This window comes from Elephas maximus, chromosome 9 (assembly GCF_024166365.1).
Source record: "Elephas maximus indicus isolate mEleMax1 chromosome 9, mEleMax1 primary haplotype, whole genome shotgun sequence".
Taxonomy (NCBI): Eukaryota; Metazoa; Chordata; class Mammalia; order Proboscidea; family Elephantidae; genus Elephas; species Elephas maximus.
Window position 1 is genome coordinate 94,679,293 of NC_064827.1, and position 19,919 is coordinate 94,699,211.

The 19,919-nt window shown below is 45.1% G+C and overlaps 1 protein-coding gene across 2 annotated transcripts in view; it reads left to right on the top strand.

Annotated features, from left to right (window-relative positions):
- Positions 1–2,084: 2,084 nt before the first annotated feature.
- PSAT1 (phosphoserine aminotransferase 1) overlaps positions 2,085–19,919 on the top strand; it is a 33,458-nt gene continuing 15,623 nt past the window's right edge. The window contains exons 1-6 of one of the 2 annotated variants that reach the window (XM_049897020.1): positions 2,086–2,301; positions 5,575–5,635; positions 8,608–8,677; positions 12,211–12,416; positions 13,265–13,437; positions 15,623–15,792. In XM_049897020.1, coding sequence (XP_049752977.1) covers positions 2,242–2,301; positions 5,575–5,635; positions 8,608–8,677; positions 12,211–12,416; positions 13,265–13,437; positions 15,623–15,792 — 740 coding nt within the window. In that variant the 5' untranslated portion in view covers positions 2,086–2,241. Of the gene's footprint in view, positions 2,302–5,574; positions 5,636–8,607; positions 8,678–12,210; positions 12,417–13,264; positions 13,438–15,622; positions 15,793–19,919 lie in introns of both variants that reach the window. The other variant, XM_049897021.1, reaches the window with a different exon arrangement.

Here is a 19,919-nt window from a genome sequence, read left to right on the forward strand (position 1 = left end):
AAGGGAAAAAGACAGTAGAGAAGCAAGCCTGTTTCTCAACCATGTTGGGCTCAAAGTGACACATCACCCTGTTCACATTCCATTGGTGGGAACAGGTGGTGTGGCCCACCTAAATGCAAGGAAGGCTGGGAAATGTGGATTCTGGATGGGCAGCCATTTCCTTACTGGAACCAATTGCAGTCGATTCTGGCTCATGGTGACCCATGTGTTGCAGAGTAGAACTACACTCCATAGGGTTTTCAAGCCCGTGACCTTTCAGAAGCAGGTCATCAGGCCTTTCTTCTGAGGTGCCTCTGGGTGGATTCAAGCCACTAATCTTTCTGCTTAATAGTCAAGGGATTAACTGTTTGTAACACCCACCACAGGACCCTCTAAATCCCTGGAACTGAGGCCCAACTGGGGTTAAGAGCTTTAGGAAGGATAAAGGTTAACTCTTCCACTCCCCCACTTGATTAGCTGCTAGGGGTCTAAAATCATTAAATAATATGTGACAATTGTTGCACACCAGAGTGTGTGGGCTGAGATTCATAAGGTATGCAGGAAAGCAGTGACCTTGTTCAGTTTTGCTTTTTCTAGAAGCTTTGCCCTCTAACTCCCAGACCCAAAGCAGCACCCCTGCTCCCAGCCCCACCTCGCCCACATACTTCCCACCAAAAGCAAACAAAAGCCAAAGCCCTGATCACGTCTTTTCAAACCGGAGTAGTTGAAACTGTGCCTAGTGTTACAGAAAGCCCAGCATAGGTACTGGGCGTATTCCTGGAGCACTAAATTTCCTGAAAGACTTTAAAAGAGTATTTTTATATTAGCTGGGTTTCCGGGTTGGAAGGAGCCCTGGTGGCGAAGTGGTTAAGCTAACGTGGGTTAATGTGGCTGTTAAAGAAAAGGTTGCCCAAGAGTCGGGCTGTTAAAACCTTCCAGCTGCTCTGGGAAGAAAAGATGTGGCAGTGTGCTGTCAGAAGGATTTAGTCTTGGAAACCCTATGGGGCAGTTCTATTCTGTCCTATAGGGTCATTATGAGTCTGAATCAACTCGATGGCAACTGGTTGGTTTTTTTACGGGGCAGAATACAAAATACAGGTGATTAAAAAAAAAAAAAGATAAAATTTCGGAGTTCAAAGGAACTTCTTTCTTGCAGGGAAGAGGCCCTGCCTGCTTCAGGGCCCCAAGTGCGTCCCCATCGATCAAGTTCTTAACAGAAGGGCATCTGCGTGGAAAAGTCTGAGCAGCTCTGGCCCTGCGCTGGGTCCGGCCCGGGGCCTCTTCAGGTGCTAGGGTTGCCTCTCTGGAAGGGTATCACATTCTTGTTAATGTCTCCTCAGGTTTCTCAACTCACAGCTTGTCAGCGCAGGCGAAACGTGAGAGCTGCGGCTACAGTCCAGCCTGCCGGTTTCATAAGGTAGAAAATGCAGAGTCAGCGACTTTAAATAACTTATCTGGGACATCCAGACTTTCCATGCCAACGTCCCTCCCACGGTCCTTGGCTGCCCCATCCTTTCATATTTCAGGAGCCCCTTATTCGCCCCTTGGCCCATTCTTCACCCCACAGTTCCACCCTCTTGGGAGGCCTCCTCTCCACAGGAGTATCTGGCGTCCTTGGGGATGCTTATAAAAGTTTGGTGAATTAATGGCTGCTGATTCTGTAACAAAAGCATCGGAGCCCAGCCCACCGGGCTGGTGAAGGAGAGGTGGGAGAAGGGCGGGGGGCGACAGATTTGCTTTGCATCCCCCCGTAGGGCCAAGAGAGAATAGGCTGCGTCAGGGTTGAGAGACTGGAACTGGGCTGACTGAGAGCTCCGAAGCGAGAACGCAGGTTGGCACGGGCAGCCCCTTCGAGGGCTCCGAAGCGAGAACGCAGGTTGGCACGGGCAGCCCCTTCCCTCCGCCCACGATCCTCAGGTGGGCGTGCGGCCAAGTCTGCTGGATGGTGCAATCTCCTGCATGCTTTGCACCGACCGAAAAGGGGCGGGCCGAAAAAGTAAACGCGAGGAGGGGCAACTGCATCCGGGCCTCGGCTGGTGACCACGCGACCAATGGGGATGCGAGCCCGGTCACGGGAACCAATCAACGCAGGGCGTGCAGTAGCGCGGGGCTGTGGGGAAGCCGGCTCCGCGTTGGAAGCAGGCGAGTCGGAGTCCGGCTATAGACTGACGCCGCTGACGGCAGGTTACGTGTGCTCTCCACGCACGTGCGCTGTCCACGCTATCGGTCCTCCTAGGTGATTTGCCACCTGGCCGCTGCACCATGGATGCCCCAAAACTGGTGGTCAACTTCGGGCCAGGGCCCGCCAAGCTGCCGCACTCGGTAAGTCCCCGCGAGGCGCGCGTACAGCGCGGTCCGGCGGGAGCACGCGTCGTTGGGGGTTCGCATCCCCGCCCCGAGAGCTCGGATCCACCCTCCCCGCCCCGACTCTTCGCTAACGCTTTGCACCCGCCCGGTCCAGGATGTCTCGCGGGCGGGCTTCTGTAAGAATGCACTTCGTGAAAAAAGCTCGGCGAGGCATGTTTGTGCAGCTGCCGCTGGCACCAACTGTCGTGCTAGGCGTGGACGACTAGGCCCGCTGGGGCGTGCCGTCCGCGCCCCGGCAGCGCACCTGCTGACCCGGGTGCTGTGTCTTCTCCCGGACCCGGGCGGGGGTGCGGCGGGAAGAGAAGGTTCTCGTCCCTGCGTTCCCATCGCGGTGCGGTGCTGCGAACCCAGGCCGTGTTGAGTACAGGCGTGAATGAACGAAGAGTGGGGATGAAGGAACGGGTGATGGGCTTTACAGACCGTGGTGAATGCGTCAACCGTAGGGGAATGCAGACGCTCCAGTTTGGCCTCCCTCGGACTGTTTCCTTTAGCCGGCATTTGGGAAATTTGCTTTTCAAGAATTTACGTTTGTAAGGCAGCCCAACCTTTCACCGCTTGCCCCGTAGGGAACCTACCCTTTCTTAAAGGCTTTACTCCATCTGCTTTACGCGTAGTTTTTTTTTTAAACCTGTTTGCCCCAGGGATATTCGTGTATTCTCACCTTGGTGGGCATGGGGTTACTGGTTCAGTACTCTGCAGTTTTTTTTCTGGAGCAAATGGAATGATTAGGTATTCCCCCAGGCCATTAACTGACCCTGACCGGTTGTCCAAGGGCAACCAGTCCCTGCTTTCCCAGCCCCCCGGGAGCTTTCGGCTCCTCCCGGTTCCTAACACTTCGTAGCCAGCGCTTTGTGCCACTCCCCCCGCCTCCCGCTCTCCACCTGTGAAAAAGGCAGTCTCTCAAGTGCCTTGAACCTATTGACGATCTGCTGCTGCTGCTGTTATATTTTGTTTTTTTTTAACCAGATAAATTTGATAATGTCTTGTAGCAACCCACAGGGGGCATAGCCAAGTACTTCACAATTACTTATTGTTGAATAGAGTAGCGCTCTCCTTGGGACTGAGCCTTCTCTGTGTCGTGGTAAGAACAGAGAATTCTACAATTTTGGAGGGGGAAGGGCCTTTTGCTTACATAGGGCCAGTTCTCAGTAACAGAGAGCAGGGCTGATTTTTTTCTTAGTTATTCTAGTCAGTTTTAGGTGAGATTTCCTGCTGGAGCTGTGGAAACTTCCCTCCTCATCCGTCTTTGGAATCTCCAGTATATTTGTTTCTTTTGTAATTTGTTATGCGTTTATTGTAATGGCAGTTGGCACCATTATTTATTTGCTATTCATTGCCTTAAGAGAATTTTTACATTCAGGTGCACTCTCTAACATGGGGGCGGGGGTAGATGTAACTTTTTATATTTTGTATTCTATTCAATTCTACTTGGTTCTTTTTCATTGAAAAAACGAGTTGTGATCCTCAAAACTGACTGTGATCTGCAGTTTGAAAAAAAAAAAGCCCACTGGATTAAAGGAGCTTGTTTTTTTTGGGGTAGAAGTCTTTAAAACTCTTTGTAATGATTTTGATTCTAGACTTTTCTAGATGGCTTTTCAAGGATTGGAGGGCTGGTGGTGCAGTGGTTAAGCATTTGGCTGCTAACCAAAAAGTCAGCAGTTTGAATTCACCACCCACTCCTTGGAAACCACATGGGGCAATTCTGCTCTGTCCTATAGGGTTGGTATGAGTCAGAATTGACTTGATAGCAACGGGTTTTTTGTGTTTTTTCCCCAAGGAACAAAAGTACAATCTTAAAACGGAAGTTCAAAGATGAGTTTATCACAGAAAATTTCTCTTTACTGAAGGAATGTCTTCATAAAAGTTTGCTTGAGCGGGTCCTGCTAATGGCATTCAGCTCTTCTCAAAACGATGACATATTCTTGAGCCAATTTCAAGGGAATCTTGCTTAATTATTGTCAAAATTTTGTATTTTAGACAAGTCAAAATCCAGTTTAGATTGTTTTAATGATGTCCTCCTTAGCCAGTATCTTTTAAAGAAACCATTGTAGACATCTCTGCTGGGGGATGCTTCTACAAGAGGGCGTATGGCCCCTGGTTTCTGTTCGTTTTTATTTTTAGAACTTTTCTTTCGTCTTATTGCAAAATTTCTCACATATGCAAAGATAGAGTAATATAATGAACCTCCACAGACACATATCCAAAGTTTGACAACTGACAACATTTTGACAATCTTATTTCAGCACCTCCTGCCCTTCAGATTATTTTAAAGCCAATCCGAGATATTCTGTCATATCACTCATATGCATCGCTAGTTGATAAGGGCTTCCTTCTTAAAAAAGAAAAGATAATGTCTTTTTTTTTTTCCAGTTTGTAGTTATTTGGGTTTTATGTAACTCTGGTGCAGTGAATTACTTAATATGGCCCTTCTAGCCATAAAAAAAAAAAAATTCTTTTTTTTCTAGCCATAGTTTTTGTAGCTCCCACCAGATGACTGGGTGGAACTATGCAAACGAGGTCCTTGTGACCCACCAAGGGTATTGTATAACTTGCTAATAATGAAAATAAGGTGCGTGGCACTGGCACCATTGTGGAGCTGGGACCATGCAAGTAATTTCCTAAAGCCTATGCCTGTGTTTATAAGCCCATCTGGGAATGGGTTGTCTTTGTTATGTTAATGAGGCATGTTTAGTGTAGGGTACTTTTCCAGTTAATCTCTTTTGAGGTATAAAAGAGATTAAATAAGCAAGCAAAAGAAGGAGAGACGGGGTAAGATAGATACCAAAACCAAGGAACCAGGGAAAAGCTGAAGAAGACAAGGACCTTCCTCCAGAGCCAAGAGAGAGGAAGCCTTCCCCTAGAACCAGCGCTTTGAGTCCTGAGAAAATAAATTTGTTTGTTAAAGCCGTCTACTTGTAGTTTTTCTGTTATAGCAGCACTAGATAACTATGACATCTCATCTTTTTTTTAACCAGAGTGAATTTTTATATCTAAGTAAATCCATGCCTTAAGAACTAACTGTATCTTAGTGTCAGTCGTGTTGTGTAATTTCACACTCAAGCTGAGTGTAAGTTGCATCACCGGCTGTGGGCGATGGTGGGGACCGTCTCCTGACTCCGAAGGCCTTGTGAGGCGACCCCCCCACCCCGCGCCTCTCAGGCCTGGCTGTACAGAAGGAAAGCTGTGCACAGTACACAGAAGTCATTTTATTTTCTTTTATTTTTCTAGGTCCTGTTGGAGATACAAAAAGAATTATTAGACTACAGAGGAGTTGGGATTAGTGTTCTTGGTAAGATTTACTTGTGGATTCTGTGAATGTCCAGGTTTCAGAGGAAAGCAACCTAAATGCATCAAGCCTAGACGTACCAGGGTCTTCCTATAGGCCTTTGTAGATACACTTTTAAACTTTAATAATTTTGGTTGCATGCTTGATAGAGACAATTTTGAAACCAGCATTTAAAAGCAAACTCCGTTTCCTTCCCACAGCTAGTGGTGATGGTAACATCTCATTGTCTCGTTTAATAATTGATTTTTGCTAATCACAGCATCTGAAGTGAAGGTACTGCTGATTTGCATAACAGTGCCCCAGACATTTACCATATTGCTTCACGTTTCAATTTAGTTTTATTTTCTGTAAATACTAACTTATTAAAGTTTAGAAGTGAAGATGTTGCATATTCATAATTTCTTTGCTAGTTTCTCTCCTCTTTCTTATTGGGGAGGGCCCCAGGCGGCACAGTGGTTAAGCACTGGACTGCTAACCGAAGGGTCGGTGGTTTGAACCCACCGGCTGCCTCGTGGGAGAAGGATGTGGGTGCCTGCTTTTGTAAGGATTACAGCCTTGGAAACCTTAGGGAGTAGTTCTTCTCTGTCCTGTAGGGTCACTATGAGTTAGAATCGTGTTTGGTTTTGGTTTTGGTGTATTATTGGGCAAGAGGGACCTATGAGTTTTAAAGTTTACCTTCTTTTATTTATTTTTTGGTAGTTCCAAAGGGTGCTTAGTGTTAGGAGACCGTAGGACTAACTGTGTGCTTGTTGCTGTTATTTTGTTCCTCTGGACTTGGGACATGTATTTAGATTTCTGTGAAGTGAGCTCACAACGTGAAATTTGCAGCTGTCCTGAAGGACAGCATTGCCACGGATTCCTGTTCTTGAGAAGGAGACATTGAGGAGTCAGGATACCTAATGATGAATTAGTAAAGGGCTCATTCAATGAACCTGTCACTTGAAAAATTACTCTGCTGTGATTATAAGGCTAAGATGTTTGCAATTTGGAAATCAATTTGGATCTTCCCTAATCTAAGTAATCTGAATCTTGGGGTTCAAACACAATTTGAATGCAGAAATCACTGAAATCTCCCTTTATTATGCAATTTTTTTTCCCCGTTTATAAAAAATAATTTGTTTTACTTTTTGGTGTCGTTGAGAAATATACACAGTGGAACGTACACGAATTCAACAATCTCTACATGTGCAATTGAGTGCCACCGATTACATTCTTTAAGTTGTGCAACCATTCTCACGCTCCTTTTCTGACTTGTTCCTCTACCATCAATATAAACTCACTGGCCCTTAAGGTTCCTATCTAATCTTTTGAGTTGCTTTTGTCAATTTGATCCCATATCAATAGTTCTTAAAAGAGCATAATGCTCAAGGTAGACATTCTTTACTAGTTAAACAAATTAAAAAAAAAAAAAAACCAAACCCACTGCCATCAAGTCGATTCTGACTCATAGCGACCCTATAGGACAGAGCAGAACTGCTCTGTAGAGTTTCCAAGGAGCACTTGGCAGATTCGAACTGCTGACTTTTTGCTTAACAGCTGTAGCACTTAACCACTACTGTTTTAAGAAGACTTCAGGGGATATTTTTGGTTTAAGGTTTAAAGATGAACTGAGGGCAATAGTTTCAGGTGTTTATCCAGCCTCCGCGGTCCTTTTTTTTTTTTTTTTAAACTGTAGCTATCCAAATGAGTATGAAGTGGTATCTAATGTGGTTTTGATTTTCATTTCCTTAATGACTGCTGATGTTGAGTATCATTTCATGTGCTTATTGGCCATTTTTATGTCTCCCTTGGAAATGCCTACTCAGATCTTTTGCCCATCTTTAGAGTGTGTCGTTTGTCTTTTTGTTGTTGAGTTTTAAGAATGATTTGTATATTCTGGGTACTAGACCCTTATTACATGTATAATTTACAAATATTTTATTCCCTTCTGGTTATCTTTTCACTTCGTTGTTAGTATACTTTGATGCCCAAAAGTTTCTAATTTTGATGAAGTCTATTTTTTCTTTTGTTGCTTGTGTGGTGGGTGTCGTACCTAAGAGTCTGTTATCAAATCCAAGGTCAAAAAGATTTACTCCTGTATTTTCTTCCAGGAGTTTTATAATTTGAGCTCTTACATTTAGGTCTTTGTCCTTTTGGAGTTACTTTTTGTATATGGTGTGAGGTAAGGGTTCAACTTCATTCTCTTACATGTGGAGATCCAGTGGTCCTAGCACCATCTGTTGAAAAAGACTATTCTTTCCACATAGAATTGTTTTGGCAGCCTTTTCGAAAATCAGTTGGCCATAAATGTGTGGGTTTTTTTCCCTGGACTCTCAATTTCTGTTCCATGAATCTAATTTCTGTCTGTATGCTAGTGTCACACAGTCTTGGTTACTGCCGCTTTGTAGTAAGTTTTCAAATTGGGAAGTAGGAGTCCTCCAGCCTTGTTCATCTTTTTCAAGATTGTTTTTGGTGAATTTGGATCCCTTGCATTTCTGTATGAATTTTAGGATCAGCTTGTCAATTTCTGCAAGGAAAATACAGCAGGGTTTTTGGTAGGGGTTGAGTTGAATCTGTAGACCACTTTAGGGAGCATTACTGTCTTAACAGTATTCAATTTTCCAATCCACGAATTTATTTAAGCTTTTGTTAATCTCTTTCAATGATGTTTTATAGTTTTCAGTGTCCAATTCTAACAATTATTTTATTAAATTTGTTCCTAGGTATTTTATTCTTTTTGGTGCTGTCGTAAATAAAATTGTTTTCTTAATTTCAGTTTTGGATTGCTCTTTGCTAATGCATATAAAGGCAATGAATTTTTGAATATTGATCTTATTATATCCTGTAACTTTGGTGAATTTGTTAGCTCTGATGTGTTTTTGTGTGTGAAATCCTTAGGGTTTTTTACCTGCAAATTTTGTAGTTATTTCTAAAGTCCCTTCTGCTTGTTTGGTTTTGAATTGAAACTTTTTCGTTGTTTATCTTCCTCTCCACAGAAATGAGCCACAGATCATCAGATTTCGCTAAGATTATTAACACCACGGAGAATCTTGTGCGGGAATTGTTGTAAGTTAAAATTTTAAAGACCAAATTATGTTACTCTTACTTTACAGTTCCATACCCAGACGTCTGTTACATTATTTTCTGTACCTGTTTTTTTGTGTCCGTAATATTCCATAGTTAAACATGTTATTTTTAAGATCCTCCCAGATTCAACCTTAATACATAATGCTTTTTAAAGAACAGAAATTTATTTTCTCATAGTTCTGGAGGTTGTTGTTAGTGGCCATTGAGTTGATTCTGACTCATGGTGGCCCCATGTGTGCAGGGTAGAACTGTTCAATAGGATTTTCAGGGCCGTGACCTTTCAGAAGCAGATTGTTGGGCCTGTCTACTGTCTCTGGGTGGGTTCAGACTGCTGACCTTTTGGCAGTAGTGAGGTGCTTAACCTCTTCTGCCACCCAGGGACTCCTTTCTGGAGGCTAGAAATCTGAATTCAGGACATTTGGCAGGGCTGTGCCCTTTCTTTGTTGGCTGTAGGAGAAGATCCTTCCTAGTCCTTTCAGCTTCTGGCAGTCGGGCTACTTCCTGGTATTCCTTGGCTCGTAAGTGGGTCTTCACATGCTGTCTTCACCCTCTGTGTGACTCCATTTCTGTGTTTGTCCTTCTCTTTTATAAGAGGCCACTCAGAAGAGGTTAGAATTAAGACCTGCTCTACACTCTGGCATGATTTAATTTAACTGATACCGTATACAAAGAAAAAAAGCCTGTTTCCCCAATGTCACGTTTACTTGTGCAGAAGTTAGGACTTCATCATATCTTTTTGGGGAACACAATTCAATCCATAACACTAGGAAAGTGTTTTTAGCACTGTGGAATTAAACTGGCTTAAAAGAGATTTAAACCACAAAGAAATGGTCGGCTTGGTCAGCATTAACCCGCTATGATTTCATGTAGTGGTTCTTGAAGCCTGGGCCTGGTTTGAATCAGCTGGTGGGGGGATGGTTATTAAAAATTCAAGTGTGGGCTCTACTTAGACCTCCTGAATCAGAATCTCTGGAGAAACTTCATTTTTAACAGGCTGTTTGGATAATTTTAAGCGTTCTGTGCTCTGGGAACCACTGCTTGAGTGAACAATCCTAGGTTATGTATACTGACTTTCATACACAGAGGAAACTTTAATCTTAGATTGCTGTTCAAAGGAGAGGTTTTGTGTATTGTATAAATATATACTCACATACATATACAGATACGGCAACCTTAAAAAAACACTTTTTCCTCCTGCTCGCAAAGAGAGTGCGCATTCATTGTAGAAAGTTTAGAAAAAACAGAAATGCACAAAGAGAACTGGAATCTTCTGTAGCCCCACTAATGGGGAATAATCATTGTTAATATCTTATGGTCCATCTTTGCATTATTGGGAGCCCTGGTGATGCAGTGGTTAAGAGCTCGGCTGCTAACCAAAAGGTCGGCAGTTTGAATCCACCAGCCATTCCTTGGAAACCCTATGGGGCAGTTCTACTCTGTCCTGTAGGGTCGCTATGAGTCACAATTGACTCGATAAGAATGGGTTTGCTTTGGTTTGGTTTTGCGTTATTTTATTAAGAAAATTGGAATCGTACTGATCACTACATAACTTTGCTTTCGTATTAGTTTCTTACAGCTGCTGTAACAAAATACCACAAACTGAGTGGGTTATAAGAACAGCAGTTTATCTCCTCACAGTTCAGGAGGCTGGGAGTTCAAGATCGGGGCATTAGCCATGTTGAGTCCTTTAGAGGCTGTGAGGGAGAACCTGTTTCATACTTCTTTCCTAGCTTCTGGGTAGCTTCGGGCTTTCCGTCGCTTGTAGCAGCAGTGTCATGTAGCATCCTTCTTGTGTCTCCCTGTCTCTGTTTTATCTTTTCTTTTACAAGGACCCCAGTCATAGAATTTTAGGACATGCCCTAGACAGTATGACCTCATGTTAACTTGGTAACATCCTCCTTAAAGACCGTTTCCAAACAGAGTCACATTTCACAGGTTCAGAAGTTAAGACTTCAGCATATCTTTTGGGGGCGGGGGGGATATAATTTAGTCTCAACATCTTCTAAATTGCCTTGACAGAGTGATTCAGGTGAGGCAGGCTTAGTGATATACATGTGAGAAGCATAGAAGCCCATTGCTATATGAGTGTTCAGAACTTGTGATCATTGCTTGCTTCCTACTCCCGCCTCTGCCTGCTGGGCCCCATGCAATCCACAGAACAATCTTGCTTTCATGGAGCGGGGAGGGGTTTGAGCCTTAGCCCGGGAGACACAGCGTTTGACCCACTTGGCTGTGAGCCTTTGAGCCCAGTTTGGTTTACTAGCCTATGCTTTCTTCCTCTGGCCAAATTCCTACTTTGCATCCGTGTAACTAGGCCTCTGTCTGGTTTCTTCCCACCCAGTTCCTGTCCTGACCTTGTTAAACTGCTTTGCATCTGTGTAACATAAATCCAGAACCTTGGGCTACCAGTCCGCCCAGCTACTAGAACCTCATGATTAAAGCATCCCTAAGACCTGACTGCTTGATTCTGTTGTTCTACTGAGCAGTGCTCAAGGCCAGGCATGTTTTCAGAGGAAGATACTTGCATACCACTTATTCTCTAAGATCCTATCACATTGCCCTGCGTTATTTTATTTCCACCTTTGTGCTAGAGCTCTGTGCTCCTAGCCATCCGCCATCTGCTTACCTCTTCCCACACTCCGACTTTACTCGACGGCTTGGGTCCAATATCCATGGCCTAGTCCTTCTGGAGCTGGCCTTATTCTGCTGCCTGTAGTCGTTCCAACCAGCATCTTAATTATTCAGAATTTTAATCTTAGTGTAGTACATGATTAGACCTGAAACAACAAAGATCCCTCCCCAGTGTTGACTTGGTCGATAACATGGTGCCACCTAGCACATAGATATTTCAGGACTTTTGGTTGCAAGTGACGGAAGGCCAACTCACTACCTTGAGCAAAAAAGGGAATGCATCAGCTTACATACAGTAAAGTAGAGGAGTGATTTAGGAGCTCAGATAATGTCAGGAAAGCCCTTTTCTCTATCTTCTGGGTCTTATGTATTAGCTTCATTCTTGGGCGTACTTTTCCCACATGGAGACCAAGATGGCCATCCATGGATGCAGGATTAGCTCCTCCAAGTTAATTTTTCACTTCAACAGAAGCAGTTCCTCTTTCCAGAAGTTCATTCAAAGGTCTCAGAACCAAATTCCATTGGCCAACTTGGGTCATGTGCTCTTGCCCTGGAGCTGGGGTTGGCCACAGTGAACCATGTGGCTGAGTGCCAGAGGGATGGTTTTCTAATGGAAAAATCAGGTGTTGTTACTAGGAAAAGGAGGAATAGATTCCATCCATAGAGTAACCATAGGTGTCCACCGCTGTGCTTAATAAATAGTTGCTAAAGGAATGAATAGATAGACGACTGAATGGGGAAGACAAAGTTAGATACAGTGGGATTTTACCGTATGTCTTGTAGTAAATCCACCCAAGGTAAAGCAGTGGTAGAGCATTACTCATTCTCAGTCTTTGGTCCTGTGAGTCTGTGAATTAACTGTCAATGGTTTTTCTGCCCAGAGCTGTTCCAGACAACTACAAGGTGATTTTTGTGCAAGGAGGTGGGTCTGGCCAGTTCAGTGCCATCCCCTTGAACCTGATTGGCCTGAAAGCAGCAAGGTGTGCTGACTACGTGGTGACAGGAGCTTGGTCGGCTAAGGCCGCAGAAGAAGCCAAGAAGTTTGGGACTGTTAATATCGTCCACCCCAAACTTGGGAGCTACACAAGTAAGTGATGGGAGATGAAGCTGGATGGTAAAATGCTGACTGGTGGGTGACCCTCAGATGTCATGTTACCCCTGCCCAGGGGAGTCTGCAGGTGTTTTTAATTCTTTACTTCCCTTGTCAGTAGTTAGTTTGGTATGACGTAGATTGGGTGACTGGCTGTACTAGCTGAGACTATTAACTGGCTTGTGCAGAAAGACTTATAGACTATTTAGCTGAAAAGTCCAGGGGCTGGTTTGGTTTCAGGTATGGCTTGATCAAGGGCCCCAACAATGTCTCTAGGTCCTGATGTCTCTCCCGGATGGCCCCACAGTTAGGAAGGCTTCCTCCTCCCTTTTGACCACAGCTACTGCTGACCTTACATTCTCCCCATTTCAGTGCCTTTGCCAGAGTGTTCCCAGTAACAGCCTGAGGTCTCAGGTGCCCCGCTCTGGATCAGCCACAGTGCTGTGCCTGAGTCACATTCTGCCCCTGGGCCTGGGGTTGGAATTGGCTTCACTGGAATTATAGGGCTGAGAGTGAAGGAGGGCTGGGGCCCCAAGAGGAAATCACTAGCTCATCAGTGGAAGGAGGAAGGATGGATGACAAGGAGTGAGCCAGATATTCACCATGCCATTCTTGAAGACTTTTTGCCCCCAATCACAGTGGAAACGGTGGGACAGATCATTCTTTTTGGATGTGAGCCATGATTCTAATGTAAGACTATAGGGTGTTTTTTACTTGGGAAATGCTTTGGAATCAGTTAATCTTTTGCTGCTAGGGGATGGATAGCAATCTTCTGGTTGATTCCCAACCTTACATGGAAAAAGGAGAGTACATGTGGAAAGTGTCATATTTTTCTTCTGTGATAGAAATTCCAGATCCCAGCACCTGGAACCTCAACCCAGACTCCTCTTACGTGTATTATTGCGCAAACGAGACCGTGCATGGAGTGGAGTTTGATTTTATACCAGATGTCAAAGGAGCAGTGTTGGTTTGTGACATGTCCTCAAACTTCCTATCCAAGCCAGTGGATGTTTCCAAGGTAGCGTATGAGAGGCTGTTTTGGGGAAATTCACTGTTGTCAGTTCATTTAGAGGGATTTTAGTATATACTATTTGCGAATAGTATATAGATGGGGTTCTTTCCCATAAGCCCCCAGAGTTTGGATAATATAGGAAAAGGGATCAGTGGTGGCTCAGAGGTAGAATTCTTGCCTTTGACACAGGACACCCAGGTTAGATTCCTGACCAGTGCACTTCATGTGCAGCCACCGACCATCTGCCCGTTGCCATGATGCTGAACAGATTTCATTGGAGCTTCCAGACTAAGGTGGACTAGGAAGAAAAGCCTGGTGACCTACTTTCAAAAATCGCTAATGAAAACTCTGTGAATCAAAACAGTCTGATCCACAACCAATCATGGGGATGGTGCAGGACTGGGCACCATTTTGTCCCATTGTGCACGGGGTTGCCATGAGTTCGGGGCTGATTCATCAACAGCTAACAAGAGCAAGCAGGATCAGAAAGGCCCTGGGAGTCTGGGGCCAGCAAACCTTGACGCAGACTAGCTCTGAGTAAGCAGGTGGACAGTTGTTTGGTTTTTACTGGTTGTGGAAATTTAAGGATACTGAGCATCCCAGCCCCAAGATACTGACAGCCTCACAGGGTCTAGTCAGGTCCTTGATGATTTTGCTGCCTTTGAGAGAGGCTCTTAGGCAACTTCTTTGGTCAACACACTATGAGTGACTTGCTCTCTTCAAGGGTTTAAGTGAAAGAGCCCCATCTTGCATTACACCCACCTCCACTCCAAGAGTATCAACCAGACACAGATTTTACAAGTGGCATGCTGAGGGTGGGGCAGTGGGAGCAGTCTACCCAGGTACATGCAGTAATAGGGTAGCGTGTCTGTAAAAAATATTACAGCAACAATTAACCCAACTAAAACGTAGTCTGCTTTTTATTATCACCAGGCACTGGCCATTCTAAAGGATGCAAGCTATAAAAAGGCTCCTTCCCAGTGGGGCAAGCTGTCCCTTTTTCCCCACTTGGGACACTACTTGATTTTATTAAAGGTGTCACGGGAAGATGGGGGAGAGGGTTCTAGATCTTATGCAACAGGTGTCTTTAAACATCTGTAGCTTTCTAAAATTTCTTCTCCCTCAGGCAGCCCATCCCATCCCTTGTTCCCATCCCTGTTCCCACAGCCATCTTCTTTACTCCCTCTCCTTACTGAGCCCCAGCGGTGCGGTGGTTAAGAGCTACGGCTGCTAACTAGAAGGTTGGCAATTCAAATCCACCAGGTGCTCCTTGGAAACCCTATGGGGCAGTTTTACTCTGTCCTATAGGGTTGCCATGAGTCAGAATCCACTCTATGGCAATAGGTTTTCTTGATGGTCCTTTTATTCAGATATAAATAGGTTAGAAAGTCTGTGTCTTTGTAAAGTGTGGTTAATACATAGGCCTGCTTTTGGTTACCAAGGAAACACTTGAGAAAAAAACAGTTGTATTCAGCCAACTCCAACTCATGGCAACCCCATGCATGTTAGAATAGAACTATGCTCCATAGGGTTTTCAATAGCTGATTTTTTGGAAGTAGATCGCCTGGCCTTTCGAGGTGCCTCTGGGTAGACTTGGATCTCCAGCCTTTCAGTTAGCAACTGTGCGCATTAATGTCTTGCACTCCCCAAGGACTCCAAGGACAGTTAGAGAGAGGTCCCATTTTAAAGACTGCTTTCATTGTAGAAAGGAGGTATACAGAGTGAATAAAAACTAAAAAACCCACTGCCGTAGAGTAGATTCTGACTCATAGCGATCTATAGGATGGAATAGAACTGCCCCGTATGGTTTCCAAGGAGTGACTGGTGGATTCGAATTGCTGACCTTTTGGGTAGCAGCTGTAGTCCTTAACCACTGCGTCACCAGGGCTCCACAGAGTGGATAGGAGTATGAATATGTCTGTAAGGCCATTAAAATGGTGGGCTTAGGTCAGCATCTCACTGGTGAAAGGGACCAGACATAGACCCTGCGGCCTCGGAATTCTGAGTATTGATTCACTGTCTCTGATAGAGGTTCCTTTAGGGAATGAAATGTACTCTACGTAGAAACAGGCATAGAGATAGAGTCTATTCATTAAAGAAACTGTGCTTTGGAAAGAAGGTTGGGAAGCTTGAACAAATTTGTGAAAAATAACCAAATACTCCTAATGCAGCACCCTTTCCTTTTTTTAAGTTTGGTGTGATTTTTGCTGGTGCTCAGAAGAACGTAGGCTCTGCTGGGGTCACGGTGGTGATCGTTCGTGATGACCTATTGGGGTTCGCTCTCCAGGAATGCCCCTCCATCCTGGAATACAAAGTGCAAGCCGGAAACAACTCCTTATACAACACGCCACCATGTTTCAGGTACATCCAGGACCCCACGTTGGGGACTGATGGAGGGGCCTCACTACTTCACTTCAGGGTGGGGTGACATTAATGTAGAGCATGCATCCAGAAAACAGTGATCTGAGGGTCCCAGATATCCCATCAGGATTCTCAGCCCAGCTCGCCTTCCCCCTTTATCTTCTGTGCACTGTGCTTTTCTTTTTGCTCTTTCTTTCCTCTTTTGCTGGATGTTTTGCTTGTGAACCAGGTGGTTCACCATCAACCGAAAAGCTCTCTGAAGATAAAGTGCTGTGGCCAGGATCACAAATAGCCAACTCAGCTTTGAAAGGAGGGACTTTGAAAGGCTGGGCTTCCCCGGCTTTCTTTTCTTTCCGGACTGGGCCTGCATGAAGCTGGCCAGCTCCACCACAAACATGCTGGCCTGGGAATCCCCTTCTGCTTTGTAACCCAGGCTACAGGGGTCCTGGTAGCCGGGCTTCTGTTAGCTTAGTGGGAGGATGCACCGCGGCGCTTTCAGGAAGAGCGAGCCTGTCAGCTCCACGAGCTTGTAACTCCTTGACTCAAGTGTTTCCTAAAGGTCTTCAGGACAAGCTAGGATTTAACAGTTGCCTGAGAAATCCTCTTACTTACTAGCTGTGTGACTTTGGGCAAGTCACTTAACCTACCTGTGCACCAGTTTGCTCTGGGAATAATAATAGTACCGTCCTCCTTGGGGTGTGGTAAGGATTAAATGAGTTGATACAATCAGTGCATTTAACCAGTTGCAGTTGAGCTGCCTCCGACTCATGGTGACCCCATGTAGGTCTGAGTAGAACTGTGCTCCTTGTTTGAAGGTAAGACTGCCAAGCCTTTCTTCCAAAGGGCCTGAGTGGACTTGAACCTCAAATCTTTAGCTTAGCAGTCAAGTGCTTAACCATTTACACCACCCTGGGACTCCAATTAATGCGCTTACTGGAAGTGCCAGAGTTTATGGATTCATCTTCCCAGGGAAGCTATGAGCTAATGATATAACGCTGATACTTTATTTTTATCTGTTGCCTTCCAGTCACTTCTGACCCCTGGTGACCCCATGTGTTACAGAGTAGAAGTGCTCCCATAGGGCTTTCTTGGCTGTAGACTTTATGGAAGCCTTTCTTCCATGATGCCGCTGGTTGGGTTTGAACTGCCAACTTTTAGGTTAGCAGTCGATTGTAATCCATTTTCTTTATTAGTCCTCGCAACAGTCCTACCCAGTGCATACTATTATAAGCTAAGGACATTTTTAGTAAGTGGCATATTTGGGATTTAAACCATGGCATTCCTAGAGCCTGGGTATGTACGCTCTGTGTGCTGTCACTTACTCCTAATCACAAGCAAAATTGCCAGTGTGGACTTGTCTGTCATTTGAAGGTTTCTGTCTTAGGAAAATCACCGTTGACTCCATCTCTTCCACGCAACAGAGTTTGTCTGTGATTTGTGGGAGGTTTCTTAAAAGAGTCTAAAAAGAGAGGGCTTGGCCTTGTGCCATCAGTGGCTTCATCTGGGTCAGGACCTTTCCAGAGCTCTTGCCCCAGCATCATAATTTATCACAGGAAAGAAGGGAGTTTTTTTCCAAACTTGGAATTCAGATGGAAATTTCCACCGGCTCTCCTCACAGCTCACAGAGCAGCTCATCGTTTTGCCCCTCCCACTTCCCTCAGGGAACAACGGGATGTTCTGGTTGCTGAACTGTCCTGGTCACCTGAAGACCCCACTGTGTTTTAGCCCCAGTTGAAAAATGTTTCTAAAATGCTTGTAAAGGATTTGGGGGGAGGGGATCTGAATCCTGTCTCTCACTGGTCATCTGACTTTGGGGGTTCTAAGAAAACCAAACCAAACCTCCTGACGAGTCAATTCCAACTCAAAGCAGCCCTATAGGATAGGGTAGAACTGCCTCAGAGGGTTTCCAAGGAGCAATGAGTGTGTTTGAACGGCTGACCTTTTCGTTAGCCACCGAAAGCTTAACCACTGTGCTGGCCACCTGAAAACAAGCACTAGTTGTGATAGGCTGTGAAGGCACATTTGTGACCTTCAAGTGCCAGGGGCAAGAAGGGAAAGGGGGCTTAGGTACGAGGCTGCATGGTAGTAGGTGGCAGGAGGTGGCCATACCTACCTGTAAGCAGGTGGGTTCAGGGTCTGCCGCCCAGTCAGGTGAGGCAAAAAGGTCACCACTGACTTGGGAAGTGAGAAGGGGGAGGAGGCAGAGAGCACTGTGAAGTGTGGCGTGAGAGTCAGCAAGTTCTGATCAGAGCACAGCCTGGGAGGAAGGAGGGACAGTTACTCCTTTGGGCACCTTCTCCAAGAGTTACTTTTAAGCTAATTTTAATAAAAAATGTCACCCATACTTTAGCATGCTCTGTTAATATCAGGGTGAAAAGTCATTAGTGGAAGTAGTGTGAAAACAAGTTAGTCTGTCTACTGTGAGAAAAAAATGTTTGGAGTCTTCAAAGGAGTAAATTTTTCATGGGGTCATTCCCCTCCAGCCCCTGTGCAGGCTTTGGCCCGGCCTTGACCAGTCGGTCAGCTGCTCCACTGAGGGTGAGGCCGTGGGGTAGGAGTCCCCTCCCCAGAGCATTCCTGCCTGAGGAGAGGGCTGAGCCAGAAACATGGGCAAAGAAGGGGCCAAGTTTCCTTTCCAAACCAGCTGGAATACTGATGATTGAGACCATGTCAGGGATGTCAGGATTGTTAATATTTGATTAGAAACTAAATATAGAAGGTGAAGACACTGGATTAAAAGTATTCTGACCCTTGGACCACTCACCACCACCCCATCCCAAGCTTTCACTTGTTTTGTCTTTTTTTTTTAAACACAAGCTCTGGTGTTGAGCCGGGACCAGAAAAGAAAAGGAAAAAAGTTCTGTATGATTGAGGAATTATCATACGTACATTATGAGGCCGTCAGTGGTTCGGTGGAAACTGGTGGCGTAGTGGTTAAGTTCTGTGGCTGCTAACCAAAAGGTTGGCAGTTTGAATCCACCAGGCGCTCCTTGGAAACTCTGTGGGGCAGTTCTACTCTGTCCTGTAGGGTTGCTATGAGTAGCGATCGACTTGATGGCAACGGGTTAGGTTGGTTTGTTTGTTTTGGTGGTTCAGTGGTAGAATTCTTGCCTTCCATGTGAGAGACCTGGGTTTGGTTCCACTCGTCTGTCAGTGGAGGCTCGTATGTTGATGTGATGCTGAACAGGTTTCAGCAGAGCTTCCAGACTAAGGACTAGGAAGAAATTTACTTCTGAAAATCAGCCAATGAAGACGCTATGGATCACAAAGGCCTGATTCAAAACTGCTCATGGGGATGGTGGGGCAGGACGGGGCAGAGTTTCTTTGTGCATGGGGCTGCCGTGAGATGCTTGGAGTTCATTTGCAGTGTTTAAACATTCAAGATTAGAAAATTGTAGCTCATTTAGTGAGAACAGCCTCCAAATGGAGATGTAAAGATCTGTGGAAATACCCTTCTCAATCATTGACTGTAAGGCTGATCAGGCTCCCAGCACACTTCAGAACTTTGTGTCACATAGAAGACATCCCGCCTTTGAAGAGACGTAGTTTTATTTTTTTCTGAAGGATGGTAGGGCCTGGAAAGTTTGTTTTAACTGTGGTGGGTAAACAGCCTTCACATAGTTGCTTTGTAGGCCTGAGCACTGAATTAGGTGAAATAAAGGCCCACAGTGTCATTCATTCTGTTTAACCCGTCAGTAGAACAAACTAAGCCCAGTTAGTGGCTTGGAGGGGGGAGGATGCCTAAACTTTTCCTTCTCTCTCCTCAAAACATTATTTACCTGCTGTGACTGACTGAACCCACAAGTGTAAATTTGTTTTAGCTGCAGTGTGAGGTAAAGTAACTAATAAAAACATATAAAACCAACAAACCTTGAACTTGGGCCACCTTTCTTACCACAATGGGAGCTTGTGCAAATGAAGCATGGGACCTGCCCTGAGAGTTTAGCCTCTGTCCCTGGGAGAGATTAGCCTGGGGGCTGCTAGGCTGTGGGTAGTGGGACCAGCTTTGGAGGCTTTCCTCTTGGAAAAGTGCTCCACATGGTTACTAACTTTGACTGATCCCTAGAAAACTGTGCCCGGGCAATACCATTTGCTGCACTTGAGTATTACGTGATTTTGGTTTGGTC